Source organism: Tiliqua scincoides, chromosome 4 (assembly GCF_035046505.1).
Source record: "Tiliqua scincoides isolate rTilSci1 chromosome 4, rTilSci1.hap2, whole genome shotgun sequence".
NCBI classification, from domain to species: domain Eukaryota; kingdom Metazoa; phylum Chordata; class Lepidosauria; order Squamata; family Scincidae; genus Tiliqua; species Tiliqua scincoides.
In genome coordinates this window covers 69194953-69215192 of record NC_089824.1, presented here as the reverse complement: position 1 = coordinate 69215192, position 20240 = coordinate 69194953, and the positions used below count along the sequence as shown (strand labels likewise).

Genomic DNA, 20240 nt, shown 5'->3' with positions numbered 1-20240 from the left:
TTGCTGAGGGAGAGTCAGCATGGCTTCTGTAAGGGTAAGTCTTGCCTCACCAACCTTATAGAATTCTTTGAAAAGGTCAACAGGCATGTGGATGCAGGAGAACCCGTGGACATTATATATCTGGACTTTCAGAAGGCGTTTGACACGGTCCCTCAGCAAAGGCTACTGAAAAAACTCCACAGTCAGGGAATTAGAGGACAGGTCCTCTCGTGGATTGAGAACTGGTTGGAGGCCAGGAAGCAGAGAGTGGGTGTCAATGGGCAATTTTCACAATGGAGAAAGGTGAAAAGCAGTGTGCCCCAAGGATCTGTCCTGGGACCGGTGCTTTTCAACCTCTTCATAAATGACCTGGAGACAGGGTTGAGCAGTGAGGTGGCTAAGTTTGCAGACGACACCAAACTTTTCTGAGTGGTGAAGACCAGAAGTGATTGTGAGGAGCTCCAGAAGGATCTCTCCAGACTGGCAGAATGGGCAGCAAAATGGCAGATGCGCTTCAATGTCAGTAAGTGTAAAGTCATGCACATTGGGGCAAAAAATCAAAACTTTAGATATAGGCTGATGGGTTCTGAGCTGTCTGTGACAGATCAGGAGAGAGATCTTGGGGTGGTGGTGGACAGGTCGATGAAAGTGTCGACCCAATGTGCGGCGGCAGCGAAGAAGGCCAATTCTATGCTTGGGATCATTAGGAAGGGTATTGAGAACAAAACGGCTAGTATTATAATGCTGTTGTACAAATCGATGGTAAGGCCACACCTGGAGTATTGTGTCCAGTTCTGGTCACCGCATCTCAAAAAAGACATAGTGGAAATGGAAAAGGTGCAAAAGAGAGCGACTAAGATGATTACGGGGCTGGGGCACCTTCCTTATGAGGAAAGGCTACGGCGTTTGGGCCTCTTCAGCCTAGAAAAGAGACGCTTGAGGGGGGACATGATTGAGACATACAAAGTTATGCAAGGAATGGACAGAGTGGATAGGGAGATGCTCTTTACACTCTCACATAATACCAGAACCAGGGGACATCCACTAAAATTGAGTGTTGGGCGGGTTAGGACAGACAGAAGAAAATATTTATTTACTCAGCGTGTGGTCGGTCTGTGGAACTCCTTGCCACAGGATGTGGTGCTGCGTCTAGCCTAGACGCCTTTAAAAGGGGATTGGACAAGTTTCTGGAGGAAAAATCCATTATGGGGTACAAGCCATGATGTGTATGCGCAACCTCCTGATTTTAGAAATGGGTTAAGTCAGAATGCCAGATGTAGGGGAGGGCACCAGGATGAGGTCTCTTGTTATCTGGTGTGCTCCCTGGGGCGTTTGGTGGGCTGCTGTGAGATACAGGAAGCTGGACTAGATGGGCCTATGGCCTGATCCAGTGGGGCTGTTCTTATGTTCAGTTCCCGGGTAGAACGGAGTGGCTTCAAGCCGCTCCACTCTCCTCGAACTTGCGCCACCTCCAGAGGTGGCACAGGTCTGAGGAGACCCATTGGGGCCAGCAGCCCTTACCCAGGGGTAAGGGAAAGAGCTTCTCCTTGCTTCTGGATGAGCCGCTGCAGCCAGCGAACCTGCGTTGGATGCAGCGCAAGCCTCGTCGCTTGCCTGCTCCTGCGCAGGTTTGGATTGTGCCCTAAATCTATCGAAGAATGTTGGTATTCCCAACTAACAAATACATCCAGAGTAGTTATTATATAAGTCTAAACTTTGTCTTATGGGAAAGTAAGAAAGTGTACTGCCTCACCACTTCCTATGTTTTCAGGAAGCAGAGCAGAACATTTCTGGCTAGAACATAATGCTCAGCTTATGTTCCTTCTGACCATTAGGCAAACCACCTCTGTCAGCTGATTAGAAAACTTAAAAAGATATATTTTCCTGTCAGCAAATACATAAGAACGGCTCATTGTGAAGTTGCATAGACCTGTATGAACGCTTGCTTTGATCTTCATTATCTTCCAGAAACTGGGAACGCTGAGTATGCAGTTCAAGTTCCTGTGACTGATCTTGTATCAGGCGTGTCGTCTGAAAATAAAACAATAATCATATGTTTACTGATACAAGATGGAATTCTTATAAGAAGAGATGTTACGTTTTACATTTCATCAGTGTGCTACTGAGCACACTTTTGCCATTTTTGGATTCTACACCCAAAAATATCCTAAATTTGTTCAAACATCAAACAGTGCGCTACTGAGCACACTTGAAGAAGGCATCTTACTGCTCATCCACCTTACTGCTCATTCGGTAGTGTAAGAAAAGAATTATCATCCTCATCCACTACAATCCACACCAGAGCTATTGAAACATAGCAAATAAGAGATTGGTTCTGATCTGCCTCTAAAAGAGACTCACAGCCCAATCCTGAGCTGCCCGGCATGTGGAGCTGCAGTGGTGCCAAAAATGGCTGTTATTGCATCCAGCGCGCTCCAGGCAGCCACCGCCACCTCCTCGGGAGAAGCGGACTTTCTTCCCCTTCCCCCAGGTAAGGCGAGGAGCCCCGCAATGGGGCTACTCAACTCCATGATGATCCAAAGGTCGGCATAGAAGTAAGAGCCTCCATGTCGGGTGGACAGCCCAACATGGAGGCTCAGGATCTGGTGGAGCAAAGGTGCCACCTCCCTCCCGCCCCACTCCTTCCCCCGGCATGCCTCCTCCCCACCCACCCTCCGCCTACATGCACACACAGAGAACCAGGCTGTAGTTAGGGGGTGTGTGACTGAAGACAGATTAGCATCAAAGGGGATCCTCTATTTCTGTTGAGCAAATGGGGGGGGGAGCTGTCCCTATTTATACTAGCATAATGTCTTTCCCAGGGAAAATCTCTGGTGTTTCTCTTATATCTTCTTTAGATTATGATCCCCTTTGCAACAAAGAACAAATTTTTTTATTTCTTTTGCAAGGGACATGGAGATTGTCAAAGATTATTGTGATTATCCACAAGTAAACCTATTCTAAACATTATGGTCAATGAGAATCACTAACCACAGGAAGACTGTTTTTGGCAACTGGACATCAGATGGTGAAATTATAATTCTAATTTGGACATGAAATTTAGATGGTGAAATTATAATTTTAATTTAGACATCAGATGGAGGTGGTTATTCTTGAGAGAGAGTGATTCCCATTAAACAAATTATATAAATAAGCGAACATATGCGAATAATAGAAACAGTAACACTATGAAGGTGTTCATATTATGAGTGTGTAAGGAAGACAGCAGCACCACACCTTCCTCCGTAGGAATTTCTTGAAAACCTGAATGGAAAACCCCTGTGACAACAGCAATATAGGAAGAGAGCTTTATTCACACTATCAAAAACTGTCTTTTTGTGTGCAGAACCCGCCAAGGGTACTGCCCTCCCATTGCACACATTCACTGAATGTATGACACATAAAGCTGAAAAGTGCTAGTGATTCCAACCTTTCAATAAATACTTACTGTAGTAATAGCATCTGTTGTAGGAACTTGAAGCAGATTTGGTTGGTGATAACTTGTTGAAAGAGCTTGAGATTCGAGGGTGCTTGAATCCTGAAGCTGTTGTACAGCTGGAAACTGATTTGGCTGATTATAGCCATCACTAACTGTGAAACCTGCCACAAAAAAAGCAAAAGGATTTGTATGATTTATCTGCACATAACTCAGGCTGCAATCCTATACACATCTATTTAAAAGTAAATTCCATTGAATTCATTTATTTACTTCCACATACACATGCAAAGGATTATGCGATCAATCTTATCCACCACAGTGCAATTAACTAACTTTTTGCAAAATAAAATATCTCATTCATATCACACACCTGTAATGGTATCCTGGCTCAAGAGAACAAGAAAACAGAGTATAAGGAAACCCCTCTTTCAAATTTCTCATACAAATCTGAAGGTCAGGAAGACAGATTCTTGCCAGGGAAAGTACATGTAATGGCATGCAAGTTACAGAATCTATCCCTCAATGTTGCTGTACATACATACAGTAGCATACAGGATTGGCCACATCTAGTAAGTTTATTTCAAAGCTGTAAGCTGCCTTGGGTGTTCCCACTGGGCTAGGAAAGGCAAGATATAAAAAATAACAATAGAATGGTAACTTATGGGAGGATAAAATACATTCTGCTTTACCTGGAAAAAAAACCCAGCAAAAACACAAACATTCTATACATTTATATTCTATCTATCTATAAATACCACAGTGCAAACGTAACTTACCCTTAGTTTGCCTTTTGTCAATAATATTCTCCACAGAACACAAATTTGAAGTTTCCTTAAGAAGCCTCAATTATCTCAGAGCCATTCAAATTTTGAAATTTTTATATGCATGCATGTGTCTAACAGGTTGACCCAGTTCCCTGTACATTGGTATCACACTCTCTACAACCCTATCATGCAAATGCAAAACATAGTAGGAAAGATGGTGATTAATAGGCATGTGACCTATTCCATGAGAAACTATAATCACTCAACAATCTGTAAACCTTCATCCATTGATAAGATTACAGGAATGACTTTAAAAGGTGAAAATCTAAATATAAATTATTTTCTCCTATAAAACAAACTAAACAATGACAATAGCAACTCTATGTACAAAAATGGGGGGGGGATTCCCTAGCTTGCCCATCTTTTTGAAGAAAACAGAGTTTCATGGCTGATGGAACCAGTTGCTAAAAGCAAACTGAGGTTTAAGGGCTACCCTCTCTGGTTACACACAGTAGCAGCCACTGCATCCACTGGGTTTAAGACCCTTTTGAGCAAAACTTTTCATGAGCCTATAACTGATTGCAATTTTGCCTCTAAGTGCTTGCCTAACAACTAGTACCCATCAATATGTAGCACCACTCAATGGAAAATTAAAAGTGATGCCAAAGTTTGCTTGATTCTGTTTTCCCTTGCTGAAGGAAAGGTTAGAGAAACTGCATAAGGAAAGGCATCTCCACTATACTAGCTATCTCTCATTTAAGCACTGAAACTGTGGGCTTTTAAACATTTTTAGTAATTTAGAAGACACATAACAAAAATAGCTTCTTCTAATATGATCCCTAGCATTGCTGAAAATTGTTTATATAAAAGACCTGGAAAAGGGTTTAATGAAAAAATCAAGAAACCCTTTCCTATAACTGCTACTATTTGCATCCATGCAAAATTGTCACTCAAATCTGGTATATACATTCCTACGAACAGAATTCAAACCGAATGTTATTGCTGAAGAATAGCAAAGGATCCAGGATGGTAAGTAATGAAATCAGAAGCCATAATCTTAGCACAACCATGAAGTTGAACAGTATTGCATTCTTGTGTGCAATACATGACAGGCTGAGTCTCCTTACTGTTAGAACTCAAGTGGAGGGCAAAAATCATATTAAAGCAAATCCATTTAAAAACAATGTCCTTTTGCTCAGTGATTTAAAAACAGCCTTGCAGACCTTTCGTAATGCACACAGAGGCAATCAGTCTCTCTCCAGGAGCTTAGAAAGGCTTCATTCCAAGGCAGCAATCCACCAGGAGCTGCATGGAGGGGGGAAAGAATGGAGGAGGTGATAATCACTGTCGTTTAGCCTCCTTTCATGTGCTCAGTGGGGGAGGAAGAAGGGAGTGAAGCTGTTCTAAGTGTCTGGAGAGAGAATGATTGATGGATTGTCAGACGGCTGCCCCCTCTCTCACATTAACCTGGCTATTGCTAAACAACTTTTTTCCTTTAATTTAAAGGGCCCTTCTCATCACGTTGAGATAAAAATCACAGGTTAAAAAATCCATGAATAATTAGGTTATACCTGTACGCAATTCCCTTTTTATCCATACATTTGCTATATAGATGTTTCACTTATCCATATTGTGCATATTAATATCATCCCTCTTTATCCATACCAAGATTATTGATATAAGATCCAGGAACGGTGGGGGGAAAAAAGGACCAAGTCCCTCATGGATGCAAGGTCTACCTCCCATTTTATTTTATTTTACTTTATTTGATTCAGAGCTTTTCAGATATTTTTTTAGTGTATCAAAATTTCTTTTTAAAAATTTTTTAAAATTAATAAATACGTCCCATTTTATACAATAGTTAGAGCTTCAGCTTTGAGATCCTGAGCTGGAGAAGGAGATGAAGGTGGGATTAAATTTTGGATTTTTCCCAAAACTGGATTTCTCTCAAAAACTACATTTCTCAAGTAGGAGAGAAGTCCTGAAGGGCCCCTTTTTTCTGGTGTGCTCCTAACAGCCATAGGGGAACTGCTCTTCAGGACCCACAGAGGACAGAGAGCAGCTGGGGAAGAGGCACTTTCTTTGTTGTGACACATACTGCCTGACGGGTAGCACATCCCTACACTTCCACAGTACATGCATGACACTCCCTTTTACAGCATATCTGTTTCTGTGTGTGTTTCTACAGTGAATAGAGATCCTAAAGAACAACAGAATTTTAAAAAATGGGAAAAGTGGAAAAACGGGTGAAGTAAGTCTATTCCTCATATTTTGCAACTAAAGTTTATAAACCTTTTTATGAGAAGCTAGAATTTCTGAAACATTTTTCAATGTCTGAAACACTTTATTGAAGCTGTATTAAGTTGTTAGCTGTTTTTTATTCTATTTCATCATACCACACAATGTTTTCCTTATGGTATCAGGCATTTAGAGCAGGGGTGTCCAAACATTTTGGCAGGAGGGCCACATCATCTCTCTGACACTGTGTTGGGGGCCAGGAAAAAAAAAGAATTTACATTAAAATTTGAATAAATTTACATGAATAAATTTATTAGAGATGGAACTTATATAAAAGAATGAAGGTCTTGCAGTAGCTCAAGGCCTATAAAGGCCATGCACAAAGCAAGGTCAGCCTTTCCTTTGCTGCCACTGCTGCCTCACAGATGTGAAACAGTAAGTAGTGGAGGGAGCCCTCGTCCCACAATTCAGGTGAGAGGTAGAACAGTCATCCTCATGCTGAGAGCAGTTGCAACGGGCCAGCATGGGTGGCAGCAAGACTCCGGAGGGCTAGAGACTCACTGGAGACTGGGGGCTCCCCGAGGGCCAGACTGGGAGCCCACAAGGGCCGCATGTGGCCCCTGGGCTGGGGTTTGGGCATCCCTGATTTAGAGTGATTTTTTAGAACTTCGAATGGATTTGGAACAAGTTAAAATTTTTCCCATTGAAATTAATCCAATTAATGAAATTAATGCAATAATGCACCACAGCCTCTAGTTTTCACTGCTGATCTTTGCACAAACTCACACTGGGCAGCTGCTTCCGCATCCCATTGCGCCAGAAGTTTCTGCAACCTGATTTCCAAGGGGAAGTAGCAGCCCAGCATGAGTTTGGGCAAAGATCGGCAGCAAAAACAGGAGGCTGTGGCACAGTATGGTAAGGCTTCATCACAGCGATGCCTGGAAGACTAATGCCTGGAAGACTAATCCTGGCATGCTGGATCCAGCCTGCATTAGGGGATGCCCTTGCATTAGGGGATCATTTTGCTTTTAAGTTTGCCTGTAACTGCCTGCTTAAAGTTTTGCTAAGATTCATACATAGGCACTTCCAACACCCAAGAACCTTTCCAAGCCTGCTTGTTCTATTTTTTCTACCACGTATTATACAACCCCCACCTCCTTTACTGATGTTTTCATAAACCCTTTTTATGTTTTAACTCTTCACTCTGCCTGCACTTTGCCCCATTTCTAGACTCTTGGCTACAAACTACCACGTAGACTTTGGGGAATTCTCTATGCAACTGAGGGGAATGCTTTTGAGGACAGTCTCAATCTGACTAGCTTTGTCTTTGTGATTGCAGCAGAACCTACCATTTTTTTGCCTGGGACAAAGGAACAAATTAGAGGGAAGGAAAGTGGCACCAGCACCAAGGCTCCCCATTTCACTCTGATCACCACAGCATTAGACAAAAAACATCTGAAAATTTCATTTTCCTGTCTAATCAGTAAAAATGAGGACAGAGGAAAATGAGGAACATAGGGTGAGGGTCCACCAATTTAAACTCATGTATCCATATGTACCCACCTGAAATTCAAAATTTCTGAAGGGCTCTAAGATTTTCAAGAAAACTTCAAGTATGAAAAATGCCTACTAGAATAAGAATCAAAGTAGAATAGCACTCTAGTACGATATATGTTTTAAACTATGCTTTGCTATCATTATTGAATAACTTACATTTCCATCACTTAAATATACTAAGATAAAAGTAATTGTTTTCTAGAAGAATGCAATTAAAACTAGGTTCCGCATTGAGAGAGAGAGAGGCAGCAAATCATGAACCTATGGTTTCATAAATCAAGATAAAAATCTATAATTGGCTTTGAAGCTCTAGTAGCACAGTTTCATATGCACTGACCTCTTTTCATGTAGGCAATGACACCTTGGGATTGCAGCCACTGTATAACATCATTGTAGTGAAGCTAAAATTCCAGCACTCTACTCAAAATTCCACACAAAATACACTGATACGTCACTTAGAACATTGCTGTCTATAATTTTACTAACCTTGCGATAGTCCTTGCTGATCAAAAGATTGCTGTGCAATAGTTTGCTGTTCAAACTGATTTATATTTTCTTGCAGTGCATGCTGGGATGTCACAAACGTATCTGAAATTAGAAATATAATTTCAAAGAAAGGAATTAAATTGCTTAGCAATTATCTAATGAAACTGATTTAACAAATTTGGAGGTGGGGGTTGATAAAAAGCAACTGAAGTTAAAAAAAAATCTAGAAATTCATCCTTTTCAAGTACTTAGCAGTTTGAGGATGACAAAGCTACTGCCAGAACCACCAGTGGTCCTTGGGCTGGAGAAAGGACCAGAGTCTGCCTCTGACTGACTCTCTTTCTACTGCAACAACCTGCCTGACCTCCACCGACATATCTACCTGGGCTCATCACGCTATTAACAGAGGCACCGCTCACACCCCTCTTGTCATCCCAATACAGACTCCCAACAAGGCTTATCAACAAATGTAAAAATCATCCCCAATGACCCCAACCCACCCTACATCCATACAAAACAAAAGGTACTGGGAGGCACTGCCAGCAGTCTCCACTGCCATCACTACTATCAACACTACATTCCCTCTCCCCACTCCATCCCAAGTAGGACCACCTTCCCATTGGGAGGACTGTTAACACTGATGTTAATCACAAGTTCCAGCTCAGCAGCCAGCACAGGCCATCTTGAACTTCTTCTGAACAGTCCCCCTGAAATTGCCAATCCCCAAGCTGCTGCCCTCACCAGGCAAGACAGATTCATGAAGAGCTGGGGGAGGGCTCACCCTCACTGAAGGGACAACCCCCTTTGGAGTCAAGCCCTTTGATGGCAACCTAGAGTTCAACCTAAAGAAAATACCTTCCACCTCAGAATTGGCCAATACAAAGAGGGTGGAGCTCCAAACCAGATGCTGCAGTTAAAGTGTTTTATGTGGATGCTAATTTGTTTGCCTGCTGCTGCTCCTGCAGCAATTGCCCTGCCTGATAATGTAACTCCCTATGAACCCCCTATTTAAATGAAAGAGGGGCATGATTATAGCTTCCCTTCCTGGTTACAAAGAACTCTATAATCGGCAGAATAACAAAAGCTGATAGGTGTCAATTCTCATCTTTGTATAATTTGACTGCAAACCTGTCAAGTCTGAACTTTTAAGCAACCTGAAGTATGTGATAGCTTGGTAGACACCTCAAAATGGTCCTACAGAAGTAAACACACATAACCAGCGTGACTTGTTTCTACAATTTTTTCATTGCAGAAGATATTGTTTCTGTAATGAAAAAATTGAACTTGCTTGCCAATTGACAGATAAAAATTAAAAATACTATATATTTTAACCTTGAAAAATTTATGTTTTATATAACAAAATTTATATTTTATATTTATATTCCACCTTTCTCCCTGAAGGGCACCCAAGGTGGCTATTAAGAAAGAAAAATTGACAAGGCAGTAGTTATAAGTTAGGCAACAGTGGTCTGTTTTAAAGTGCTTCTGTAAAATTCAGATTTGGTGCCTTAACTTTAAACTTTGTATTTAAAAGTTTTCTTTTTAAACCAGCTTTCTTTACTGTACATTTTGTTTGCTTTGAACATTTACCTTCCTCTTGCCCTAATGGTTGATCTGTCAGTTGTGATCTCAATCCTGTTTCCTCAGAGTCTACAACCTGTTGCTGGCCCAAGTCCAAAATAGCTTCTTGCTCTGTTGTGACAGCTTCAGTTTGCTGTAGCTCTTCACTTTCAATCTCCACTTGCATCTGAGTAGAAACATGAATGCTCTGCTGATCTACTGTTGTATCATCTATTGAAGCAGCTTGCTGATGCTGCTGTAGCTGCTGTGCAAGTTCATACCTGAAAGAGGAGAAAAGATGTCTTCTGCACTGCCAGAAATGAGGATGATAGTAGGAACATTTTTTTTTCATATCTAAAATCAGTAGATCAACATGTGAAGCAGCAAAGCTTTTGTCTTATTTCATGTACTTCCTAATTTGCTTCAATTATACTGAATTTCTACTGATGTTTGCCTGTAAGCTGATAATAGAATATTATCTGAAAAATGACTAGGAAGGAAACTGTATCAACCTTCTGAATTTTTTTACATCACCAATTGTTTATTATAGGAAGCCATTAAGATTGTAGTTAATCTAGGGCAGCAGTTCCCAAAGTCCTCCTCGTCTGGGATGCTCACAGCCCCCTCAGTTTACCCAAACTACATTTTCATACCATGCACAAACACCCATTCATATGTACACACCATTCATAATTCATGCACATACTCAGCCTAACAGCTGATCATCACTGTGAAACCTTCGTCTTTTCATTCTTCTATACTCTATGGCACACAACATTTTCTATCCTTTTGTGCTATCAATTTAACTCCTCAATACAGTTATTTTCATATTGTGAGCTTGAGTCTTTGCAATAAGGAAGTCAATAATAGAAGATAAACATTCCTGAAAGGCAACATTGCCCACTACTATCATTCTTCCTTATACTGCACAGCCAGAAGGCAGATATCCACTCTTAGTTCATATGCACTATGTATGAATAGACTATGTGTCCTACTAATATACTTCCCACAGTCCTTTGCAATGTGCAAGCATTAACCAAGGCAGCTGTTCAGAAGCTCATTAGAAGAACTGACGTAGAAAGGCCTGAGAGAAAGTTTGAGCAGTCAGCATGTTCACAAATATTCTCTGACACCACAACTGTTCATCCAACGACAGACAAGGTAAATGCTGAAGCTGTTGTTAACAAACTGGAAAACTCAAGGCTGTTCTGCAAAGTTGTGTTCTATGCTTGATTTGATTCCCCATTCATATCTGTCACCGAAGTAAGTGCTCTAACAGCTCATTCAAAGATTGAGGTTGAATTAATTACAACAGCAACAATCTCTCAGTTAATGCCATGAGTTAATTGCTGAAAAACCTAGCATTGTCTCAAACAGTGCCATAGAAGACATCATTGAAGAAGACTGTGGCTGACAGGCCAGAATGCACTGCTCCAATACAACAGCTACAACAGCTGTCAATCAATCCAAGATGAAGAACACAATAGTGAAACAGTGCTAAAGGAAACAGTACTACTGAAGGTATTACTGTGTATTGATAGACGCTTTAGAATTCCAAGAGTAAAAATATTAATTCCCCAATCATAAAGCTTAATGCATCTTCAAATGCTGAATCCTGAAATATTCTCAGAACTTAAATGTACATACCTATGTGTTTTCATGTGCTTTTTACAGTTTAATGATGTTTTGAATGTTTTTTGACAATATGGGCACATATACGGTCGAAGGTCATTATGGATTCCCATATGCCTCCGCAGGCTCCCTCCAGTTGTGAATGCCCCGTTGCATATAAGACACTTGAAAGCTTTTAATCCAGTGTGCGTTCGAATATGCGCTTTTAGCACGCCAGCAGACACAAAACCTCTTCCACACTGAGAACATTTGAATGGTTTTTCACCAGTATGTGATCTTTAAAAAACAAATAAAATGCAACAAAAATCAAAAAGAGACAGAAGGGGAAACAAAAACCAACAACTAGGCGTGACTTCTCAGCGTGATCAATTTTCAGAGAGAAAAAGATTGTTCCCAAAATTTACCAGCAAAATTATACAAATAAAAATGTAATCATAGATTAATATTAAATCATGTTACTCTATATATAAATTTAAAAAACCAGAAAACCTGAATTAATTCAATAATTACCAGAAATTCTTCTATATAATTCTTAGTGACTAACACTGTTCATTGTTGATATTAATTTAAGGTTATTTATTACAGTCCCTTGGCTCCACAATTAAAATAATTTTAATATGATCAACTATTCTGGGAACCACTTAAAATACCACATCTGGAAAGCAGCAGTAATGGATCCAGATGGCCTCCCAAACCACATTTCTATGGGGGAGCACAAGCCTTTTAAGAACAAGTGAAACACCTACTTCCTTGTAAATAAGTCTCCTAAAATCAAAATTTCTATCTTATCCGGCTTGAGCTTCAGTACATCGAGTGCATAACCTTGTTATACACAGATTTTTTATATAGATTTGACTCAACACAAATGACCATTGCAAATGAGAAGGAATATGCTGATCCCTGGAGAAGGGAAAAATGCATCCCTTTAAAATCAGTTTAAAAAAACTGCTCTTCTTACTATTGTAGAGAGACAGTCATGCAAGTGAACATTCCATTCTTCAGCTGAGCCAGGCAAAGGCAGGGGGTCCTCTGCATTTCTAATTGCTGACTGCCTCTCTATGACATAAGAAAAGTCGTTTTTAAAACACATTTGTAAAGGGACACACTTTATTTTTTTAACTGCTTTTATTTAACACATTTTATGGTATCAGCAGGGAGCCCCATAATCAAACCCCTGCGGATGTCGAGGCAAGACCTTATTCCAATAGGAGCAACGGAGGGGCAAGAAACCTGAAGTGGGACTTTGAATCTATTTTTCCACTGATTTTTTTATCCATGAATTTTTTATCCACTAGGTGTTCCGGAAGGCTGTTGCAGGGACTGGTAAGTGCATGCCAGTCCCTGCACCCCTTAGCGATGTGATTCTGGCAATCGCATCACTGCCTCCCTCCACCCCCACAAGAACTTAGTGCAGCTCAAACTCTCCCTGAGAGGTTGAGAACCGCTGCCACAACCTTTTGTTACACTGTCTTTCCTGGCCCATCATAATATTGCACACATTTAGAACAAAGGAGAAAGAAACCATAGAAAAAAATAGAAATTTCTTACTTGAGAATTCCTGTTTGGGGGAGAAGAGGGACGAGCCTGACCTTTCGGGAGATGCCCCTCCCAGCACTAGGAAGAACAGCCAACTCAACATGTTAGCCTGCTGTAGAGGGCATCCTGCCTGGCAGGGGATCGTGAAAGATAAGATGGAACTCAGCAGCAACCTCAGAATCCTCAGTGTTTTTTTGATGGGAAAAGTGACAACCATCATGCTGGCACTTCCCTGTAACCAGCCCTGACAGTGCAACAGCCCAGGATGGCTCAGCTTCACCACACTCAAATCACCACAAAGCTGTGGGATAGCTAGAACTCCGTGATTCGCCCGCCCGCCCGAGCTGGCTTGTTAGGGAGTCCGGCAGGTGTCCCTGATCCACCTCTCCCTGCCTCCGAGTAGTTGGAGGGGCATCTCCCAAAGGGTTAAGAATGCCCCCTTCCTCTACCAGAAAAAGAAGATATTATATGTAGTTTTACTTTTAAAAAAACATTTAGATCATTCCTTTATTCTGTGCAACATACCTGATATGTTGTTTAAGATGGCAAGACTTTTTATAGGCTCTGTGGCAGTAATAACATTTGTATGGCCTATCTGCTTCATTAACAAAATTATTATTGAAGTAATTCTGGAAGAACTGGCTATTCCTTGGGATTGGCTGAATGAGACCTGTATGGGGGGAAAAAGATGGATACTAATTCAGAGGTGTCAAAATATAACATAATTAACAGTGCCTACCATATTAATGAACTTAAACAAAAGTTAAATAGTATCAGTAGCAAAGCTTCCAGCAACAAAATAAGGACCACTGAACTTACTGTAAAAGTTTCTTCTCTTCAGTGGATGGAGGGTATCCTGCTACAGGTTACTCCTCCACTTACTTCTAGGCAGGGCCATGCCTATCAAAGAAGGTTTTGTACCCTCCTTAATGATTACACCCCACCCAGTAATAGGTAGAAAACTACGTAGAACAAACAGCAAGGAAAAAACACCGCTCTGAATGAATAAAAAATCATGTACATATTTACTCAGAAGTAAGCCCCACCATGTTCAATGGGTGTTTGTTACCAGGTATGTGTGCAAAGAATTGCAAGAGAAGACCTTAAAAACAAATTTGTCAGAAGGTGGGCAGAGAAGCTCTAGTCAATGATCTTCAGAGATACTTTGCTTTACCCATCTCAGTCTGTGGAAATGAAGTTCCAGAACTTGCTGAAATTCTGAAGTCTTCTCCCTACCTGTGGGGTTAGAGATTCATGTTTGCTATCATCTTCTAGGTTGTCTGGAACTTCCTGTGGGCTGGGAGTTCTAATTAAATATAGCTGAGAAGGAGGTCCGGGAAGTTCAGTTCTGAAAATGTTGTCTGGACCATGTAGGCTTTGCACTGAAAATGATTTTTGAACTCCCTGCCAGGGCCTCTACTTCTAAGCTGCACTCTATAAGGATGAAAGGAAGAACTGGTTTAGCTAAGAAATGTGACTGGCTTGCACCCATCTTTTCCGGAGGCAGAAGAGACCACCTTTTCTTCTCCTTTGATTCTAGTAGAGTATCTTGCAAAGCTGCATCACAAAAAGAGGCTGGGCCACCTACTGCTGCATGTTGCATTGCATTGTTGGTCTCGGTGCCAGGCAGCAGGGGTCTGGGGGGTCCCACATGTACCACCAGACACCACCTCAGGTACCACAAGTGATATAAGTACCACTGATTGAGAAACAATGACCTAAGGGAAAGAATACTAGAGGATAAACTTCTGCTTTTCAGGCATGAATGCCAGCACATTCATTTTATATTACCTCATCAAAGATCCCTGAAAGGGAACTGTATTAGAAGTTTTGTCATTGGAAAAACATTTGAAATTTCCTTCCTATGGTAACGGGATCATATGTAGCTGTGTTCTTAAGTTATAGAACAAAAATTGCCTTTGCTAGCAAAAAGAATTCCTCACGGTGGAACAGCCTACAGCCGTGGTTCCCAAATGTTCTAGTACTGTGACCTGTCCTCTGTGGTGAGTTGCAATGCTTCTGGCAAGAACAACTTACAAGGAGCCTCCAGAGGCTTCTTCTGGGCCGGAGACATACTCTGTTGGCCTCTTCAGGCCTCAGAAAGGCCCGCGGAAGCATGTGACATCTATTTTTGGTCAAAACAGAAGTTGCCTCCAAGAACCAGAAGTAGCTGGGCCAGCACATCCCTTTTTGGAATGACTTTGATTTGGAGCCAAACAGTCCTGGGGCAGGCAGGACGGCTCCGCTCATGACCCGTCACACATGGGCTCATGACCCAGTTTGGGAAACCCTGGCCTAGAGGTTTCAGGCTAAGAACAGCCTACCACTCTCCTGCTCCTTTCAAAAGAACTCTGACAATTTTCTTGGTCCTCTTAACAGGTATGCTCTAGTAAATAAGAGACGTCACTATATGAGGTTGCTGGTTGTTTATAACAATGTAAAGATTTAAAGCAGTCCCCCATGCTACTTCATATAGATCAGATTATCTACTAACAGTTCTGAGAAATGCATCTATGTATATTGGACTCTTTTCAGAGCGCGATACCATAGTCTTTCGAGACTGAAGGTTGCCAATACAATATTGGACTCTAAAATTTCTATCCTTCTTTAACCCAGACAAAAGGGTTCACCATCACAATCAAAAGAGGGGAATGTGGATTGCATAGGAGCATTATTCTTTCCTTCTGGTTGGGTCCTTACGTTGCAGCTCAGGTGAATACATCATTATCTGGAATTCACCCTCAGAGCCCTTAAAAGACTCACTGGAAATAACCAGTGATCGTTTGTGATCGTTCAAAATAATTTGTGATTGTTCTGGAACTTGCATTGGAAGCACTAGTCATCATAAGATAGGAACAGAGGGGGTTTGCTCCATGTGTATGCGTGAAGTTTCTCCATGACAGAACTGGCATTCCTTGACATATGGGGAGGAAAAAGATTATTACTCTGTAGATTCAGAACCTGTGGATTTAACACATCATGGGTTCCAAACCCTCAGTGGAAGGGCAGACCTGAGCTCCTGGATGTCACCGAAGGTGTCTTTTGAAAACTGAAAGTGCTTTTCCAGCACCTCTTTCTGGTCTTTCTTAGTCCCACAGAGGCTGCGCGCCTGTCCAGTCGCATCCAAAGGACTTTTATGGGCCCACATGTGGATCCCAATATCACAGATTTTGGCATCTATGGGAGTTCCAGGAACGGACGCCCTGCAGATGCCAGTTGGATTGTAATGTCTGAAGTTCATACCCCCCCCCATTAAGCCATTGTTCCACATGTTGTATGGTAAGAGAGATCTCTAATCCTGAAGGTTTCACTCCCACTGAGTATGAGAGCAAGGAAGCTGCCAAATTCCAGCTCATCTAAGTATTTTCTTCACTTTATTTTGCTCCTCTTGCACTACATGGGGCAGCTTATGGGTTTTCTTATATGTTGTTGTTGCTGAGGGCCGCACTGTGGGCAGTTTATAATTACTGTCCATAAGCCGGCTAAACAAAGGCAACAAAAGGAATGAAGAAGAAGGAGTACAAGGATATAACAGATAAAAAAAGGAGCAGCAAGCAGTCATTGATTTGTGAAAAAAGGAAAAGAATCACCACAACATTTTTACCTGAGAATCAATTGTGGGATTACCTGTCAAGAATAAATTAATGCAGAGATGCCTAAACCCCAGCACCGGGGCCACTTGTGGCCCTCGGGGGCTCCCAATCCAGCCCACTGGAAGCCCCCAGTCTCCAGTGAGCCTCTGGCCCTCCGGAGACTTGCTGGAGCCCATGCTGGCCCGACACAGCTGCTCTCAGAGTGAGGGCGACTGTTCAACTGCTTGAGTGAGCTGTGGGATGTGGGTTCCCTTCACTGCTTGCTGTTTCATATCTGTGATGCGGCAGTGGCAGTGAAGGAAAGGTCAGCCTTGCTTTGTGCAAGGTCTTTTATAGGCCTTGAGCTACTGCAAAACCTTCATCCATTCACATAAGTTCAATCTCTAATAAATTCATTTATGTAAATTTATTCAAATTTTAAATGTAAATTAATTCTTTCTTTTCCTGGTCCCTGATACAGTGCCAGAGATGATGTGGCCCTCCTGCCAAAATGTTTGGACACTCCTGAATTAACCAACCAAATCAACAACATTACATATAGAAGTAAAAAAAAAATTAATTTGTGCTCCTCTTCTGCCCTAACTTACTTGAACAAGGAAAGGAAAAAAGAAGAGAAACAGCCTAGAGTGAAGCTGAAGAGCTGAATCCTGCTGCTGCAAAGCAAGCAAGACCAGAGCTGGGTGGAGACTAATCCTGAAGAAGAATAAAGTTCTTTTGATTGCTGCTAATGAAACTGGGAAAAATAATCCATAGCAGGATCCTCTCTTCCACTGATGCAAAACAGAAAATTCTACTCACCACTCAATCAAGATACTTGATTGGGTTAATACCTGATGAAGCACATTTGACCAAATTTCAGAAGGTCTTACATAGAATAGGTGAGCCATCTTAAAAGTGTGCTTTGCACTACCACAGCATTGAACCTTGTGCCACTTTTCCCCCAAAAAAGGGTCTACCCAAAAAATTCCCCTTTGTCAATGCACATTAGATTACAGGTATAATTATCCAAAGATTATCCAAGGATATTTTACCTGCGGTTTTATCTCAACGTGATGAGAAGGGCCTGTTAAATTAAAGGAAAAAAGTCCTTTAACAATAGCCTGGTTAGTGCAAGAGCCGGCTGACAATCCATAAATTATTCTCTCTCCAGACAATTAGAACAGCTTTACTCCAAGGCAAGCAACCCCTCCCTTTCCCCTGAGCAAGTAAAAGAATTCTGCTAAGTGGAAGCAATTATCACCTCCTCCATTCTTTCCCCAAGCTGCAGCTCTTGGTGAAGGGAAGGATTGCTGCCTCAGAATGAAGCCTTTCTAAGCACCTGGAGAGAGACTGATTGTCTGCTTCCTGCATTACAAAGGTCAGCAAGGCTGTTTTTAAATCACTTAGCAAAGAGACATTGTTTTTTAAATTGTTTGTTTTAATGCAATTTTTGCCATCCATGTGAGTTCTGGGAACGGAACCCTCATAAATAACAAGACTCAACCTGTATATCAAAAATTCAAGGACACTGCATTGGTGTGCCTTGCTTGTTTGGTGAAAATCTAACATGTAACTCTGAAGTTATGAGGTTTAAAGTTCCCACTTTGATAAGTCATTCCATTAAAGGCAGGTATTTATTTAATACATTTATATTTATATAAATTTATATCCCACCTTTTCCCCACAATTGTATTGCAGCTCATGCCTGCCTTGAAACTCCTGGTGGTTTGCTTCACAAAAATAATATAGCTGGCATCAGAGTGAGTAAGCTGCAGTAATGGAACATAACAGATACAGGAAAGGCAACTACTACATCTGTATGGGTTTGTGTTTATGAAGAGCTGTTGAGTATGTCTGCACAGGTTTACAAGCGATGTGCTACCGTATAACATGTGTGCTATGTGTGTTAAATGCTGCAAGTGCCATGCTAGGAATATGTGTGACATACTTCTGCAAGTGTTTATGTTTGCAAGTGATGGGTGGTTGCTGTGTGTAGTGTGTATTTACATGTGACATGCTGAATGCATTTGTGTTTGCATGTGATGTGTTGTATGGGCTTATGATAAGCTGCTGAGCATATGTTTATGTGTTAAGTGTTTTATTGAATGTGTTTGTGTGACATGTTGCATGTGTTTGAGCATATTTGCATTTAACATGCTATTAACCATAACTAACATTACCACATGTTTCTGAAATGGTTTACAGGTGATGTTTTTTTGTTGTTGTTTTGTTTGCATGAAAATGCTGCTATGTGTAAAGAAAAGGAAGAGAGAGGGAGATACCATGATTTCACTTGATTTGCAATCTGTGGCTTAGCTCACTTTCTTTAGTGATCTGTTCTCCATCTCTTTTGAAATCTCTATTTATTTGATTTGCAATCTATGACTACACTCCCAGGTCATAAACCACTTTTGTTCAGCATTAGCTGAAACCATCAGTGAAGTTTTTCATCATTCAATCTTGCGGATTGAGTGGATGGAAAGGAACACACCACAGTGTTCAGACCACTGTCTCACTAACAAATAAAGAGAGTACAAAGGTAGACAACTTTTCCAATTCTTTACAAACAAAAACATGTCATACATACTTTACCTAAATCTGTGATGAGTATAGGTTCTTGCAAAGGAATATCAGGTACTGGAACATTGGACTTTCCTATTCGAACCTTAGCAGGTTTCCGCTGATGCCTCATCTTTCTTAGTTCAGTATGTTTAAAGTGAGAGGCAATGTGCGTCTTTCTGTGACCTGAAGTTCGGAACTTTTTATCACAGTGTGGGCAAGCAAAAGGTCTTATCCCTAAAAAAAGTTTAAAATGTTACTTTTTTAATTCTCTGTATATCAAAAAATAAATCCAAAGAAGGGGAGAGAGACAATCTGATATTTATTGAACTAGAAACTTTGCCTATGCAACCTCAATACATAGTTCAACTTTTGAATATACCAAATCTGAAGTCTTCATATATTATCTCCCTACCCTTACGTGCATGGAAATTATACAAAGGATTTCTATCTTGCCTTTCTTTAAAATTCAGGGTGGCTTACAAACCACAAAATGCTAATGGTCCAATTCTATCCTGGTCCAGCCCACAGAGTGCAGCAGTGTTGGCACTGGTGCAGCCTCCACTGCATGCTATGGACCGGCCAGGGACCAGATAGCAATGGAGATAGCTACTTCTCCTTTCCACGGTCCCCAATGGGCCTACTGATTTTCATGAAGCCCAGAGTGGTTTACATACAACAATAAAAGTTAAATACACAAGTACAATTAGATAAAGGCAATTAAAAAAGATCTTTGGCTAGTGTAAATCCAATGGCTCCAGAGGAGCATGTTGAGGCTGTGCTGGGGCTATAGGATATTGGCAGTGCTGCTGCTACTGATATCTGCCCCCAGCCTGCTCTGAACACTTTCCTGGTCAGACCTATTCCCTGCCCCAATCTTCCCCCAGAATACCCTGTAATGGCCTCTGCTGATTTACA

The 20240-nt window shown here is 41.3% G+C and overlaps 1 protein-coding gene across 1 annotated transcript in view; it reads right to left on the bottom strand.

Moving 5' to 3' along the window:
* ZNF236 (zinc finger protein 236) overlaps positions 1 to 20240 on the bottom strand; it is a 91590-nt gene that overhangs the window by 44605 nt on the left and 26745 nt on the right. The window contains exons 12-18 of the mRNA XM_066623772.1: positions 19356 to 19559; positions 13717 to 13861; positions 11671 to 11931; positions 10054 to 10304; positions 8464 to 8565; positions 3428 to 3579; positions 1910 to 2010 (exon numbers count right to left, since the gene is read on the bottom strand). Coding sequence (XP_066479869.1) covers positions 1910 to 2010; positions 3428 to 3579; positions 8464 to 8565; positions 10054 to 10304; positions 11671 to 11931; positions 13717 to 13861; positions 19356 to 19559 — 1216 coding nt within the window. The remainder of the gene's footprint in view (positions 1 to 1909; positions 2011 to 3427; positions 3580 to 8463; positions 8566 to 10053; positions 10305 to 11670; positions 11932 to 13716; positions 13862 to 19355; positions 19560 to 20240) is intronic.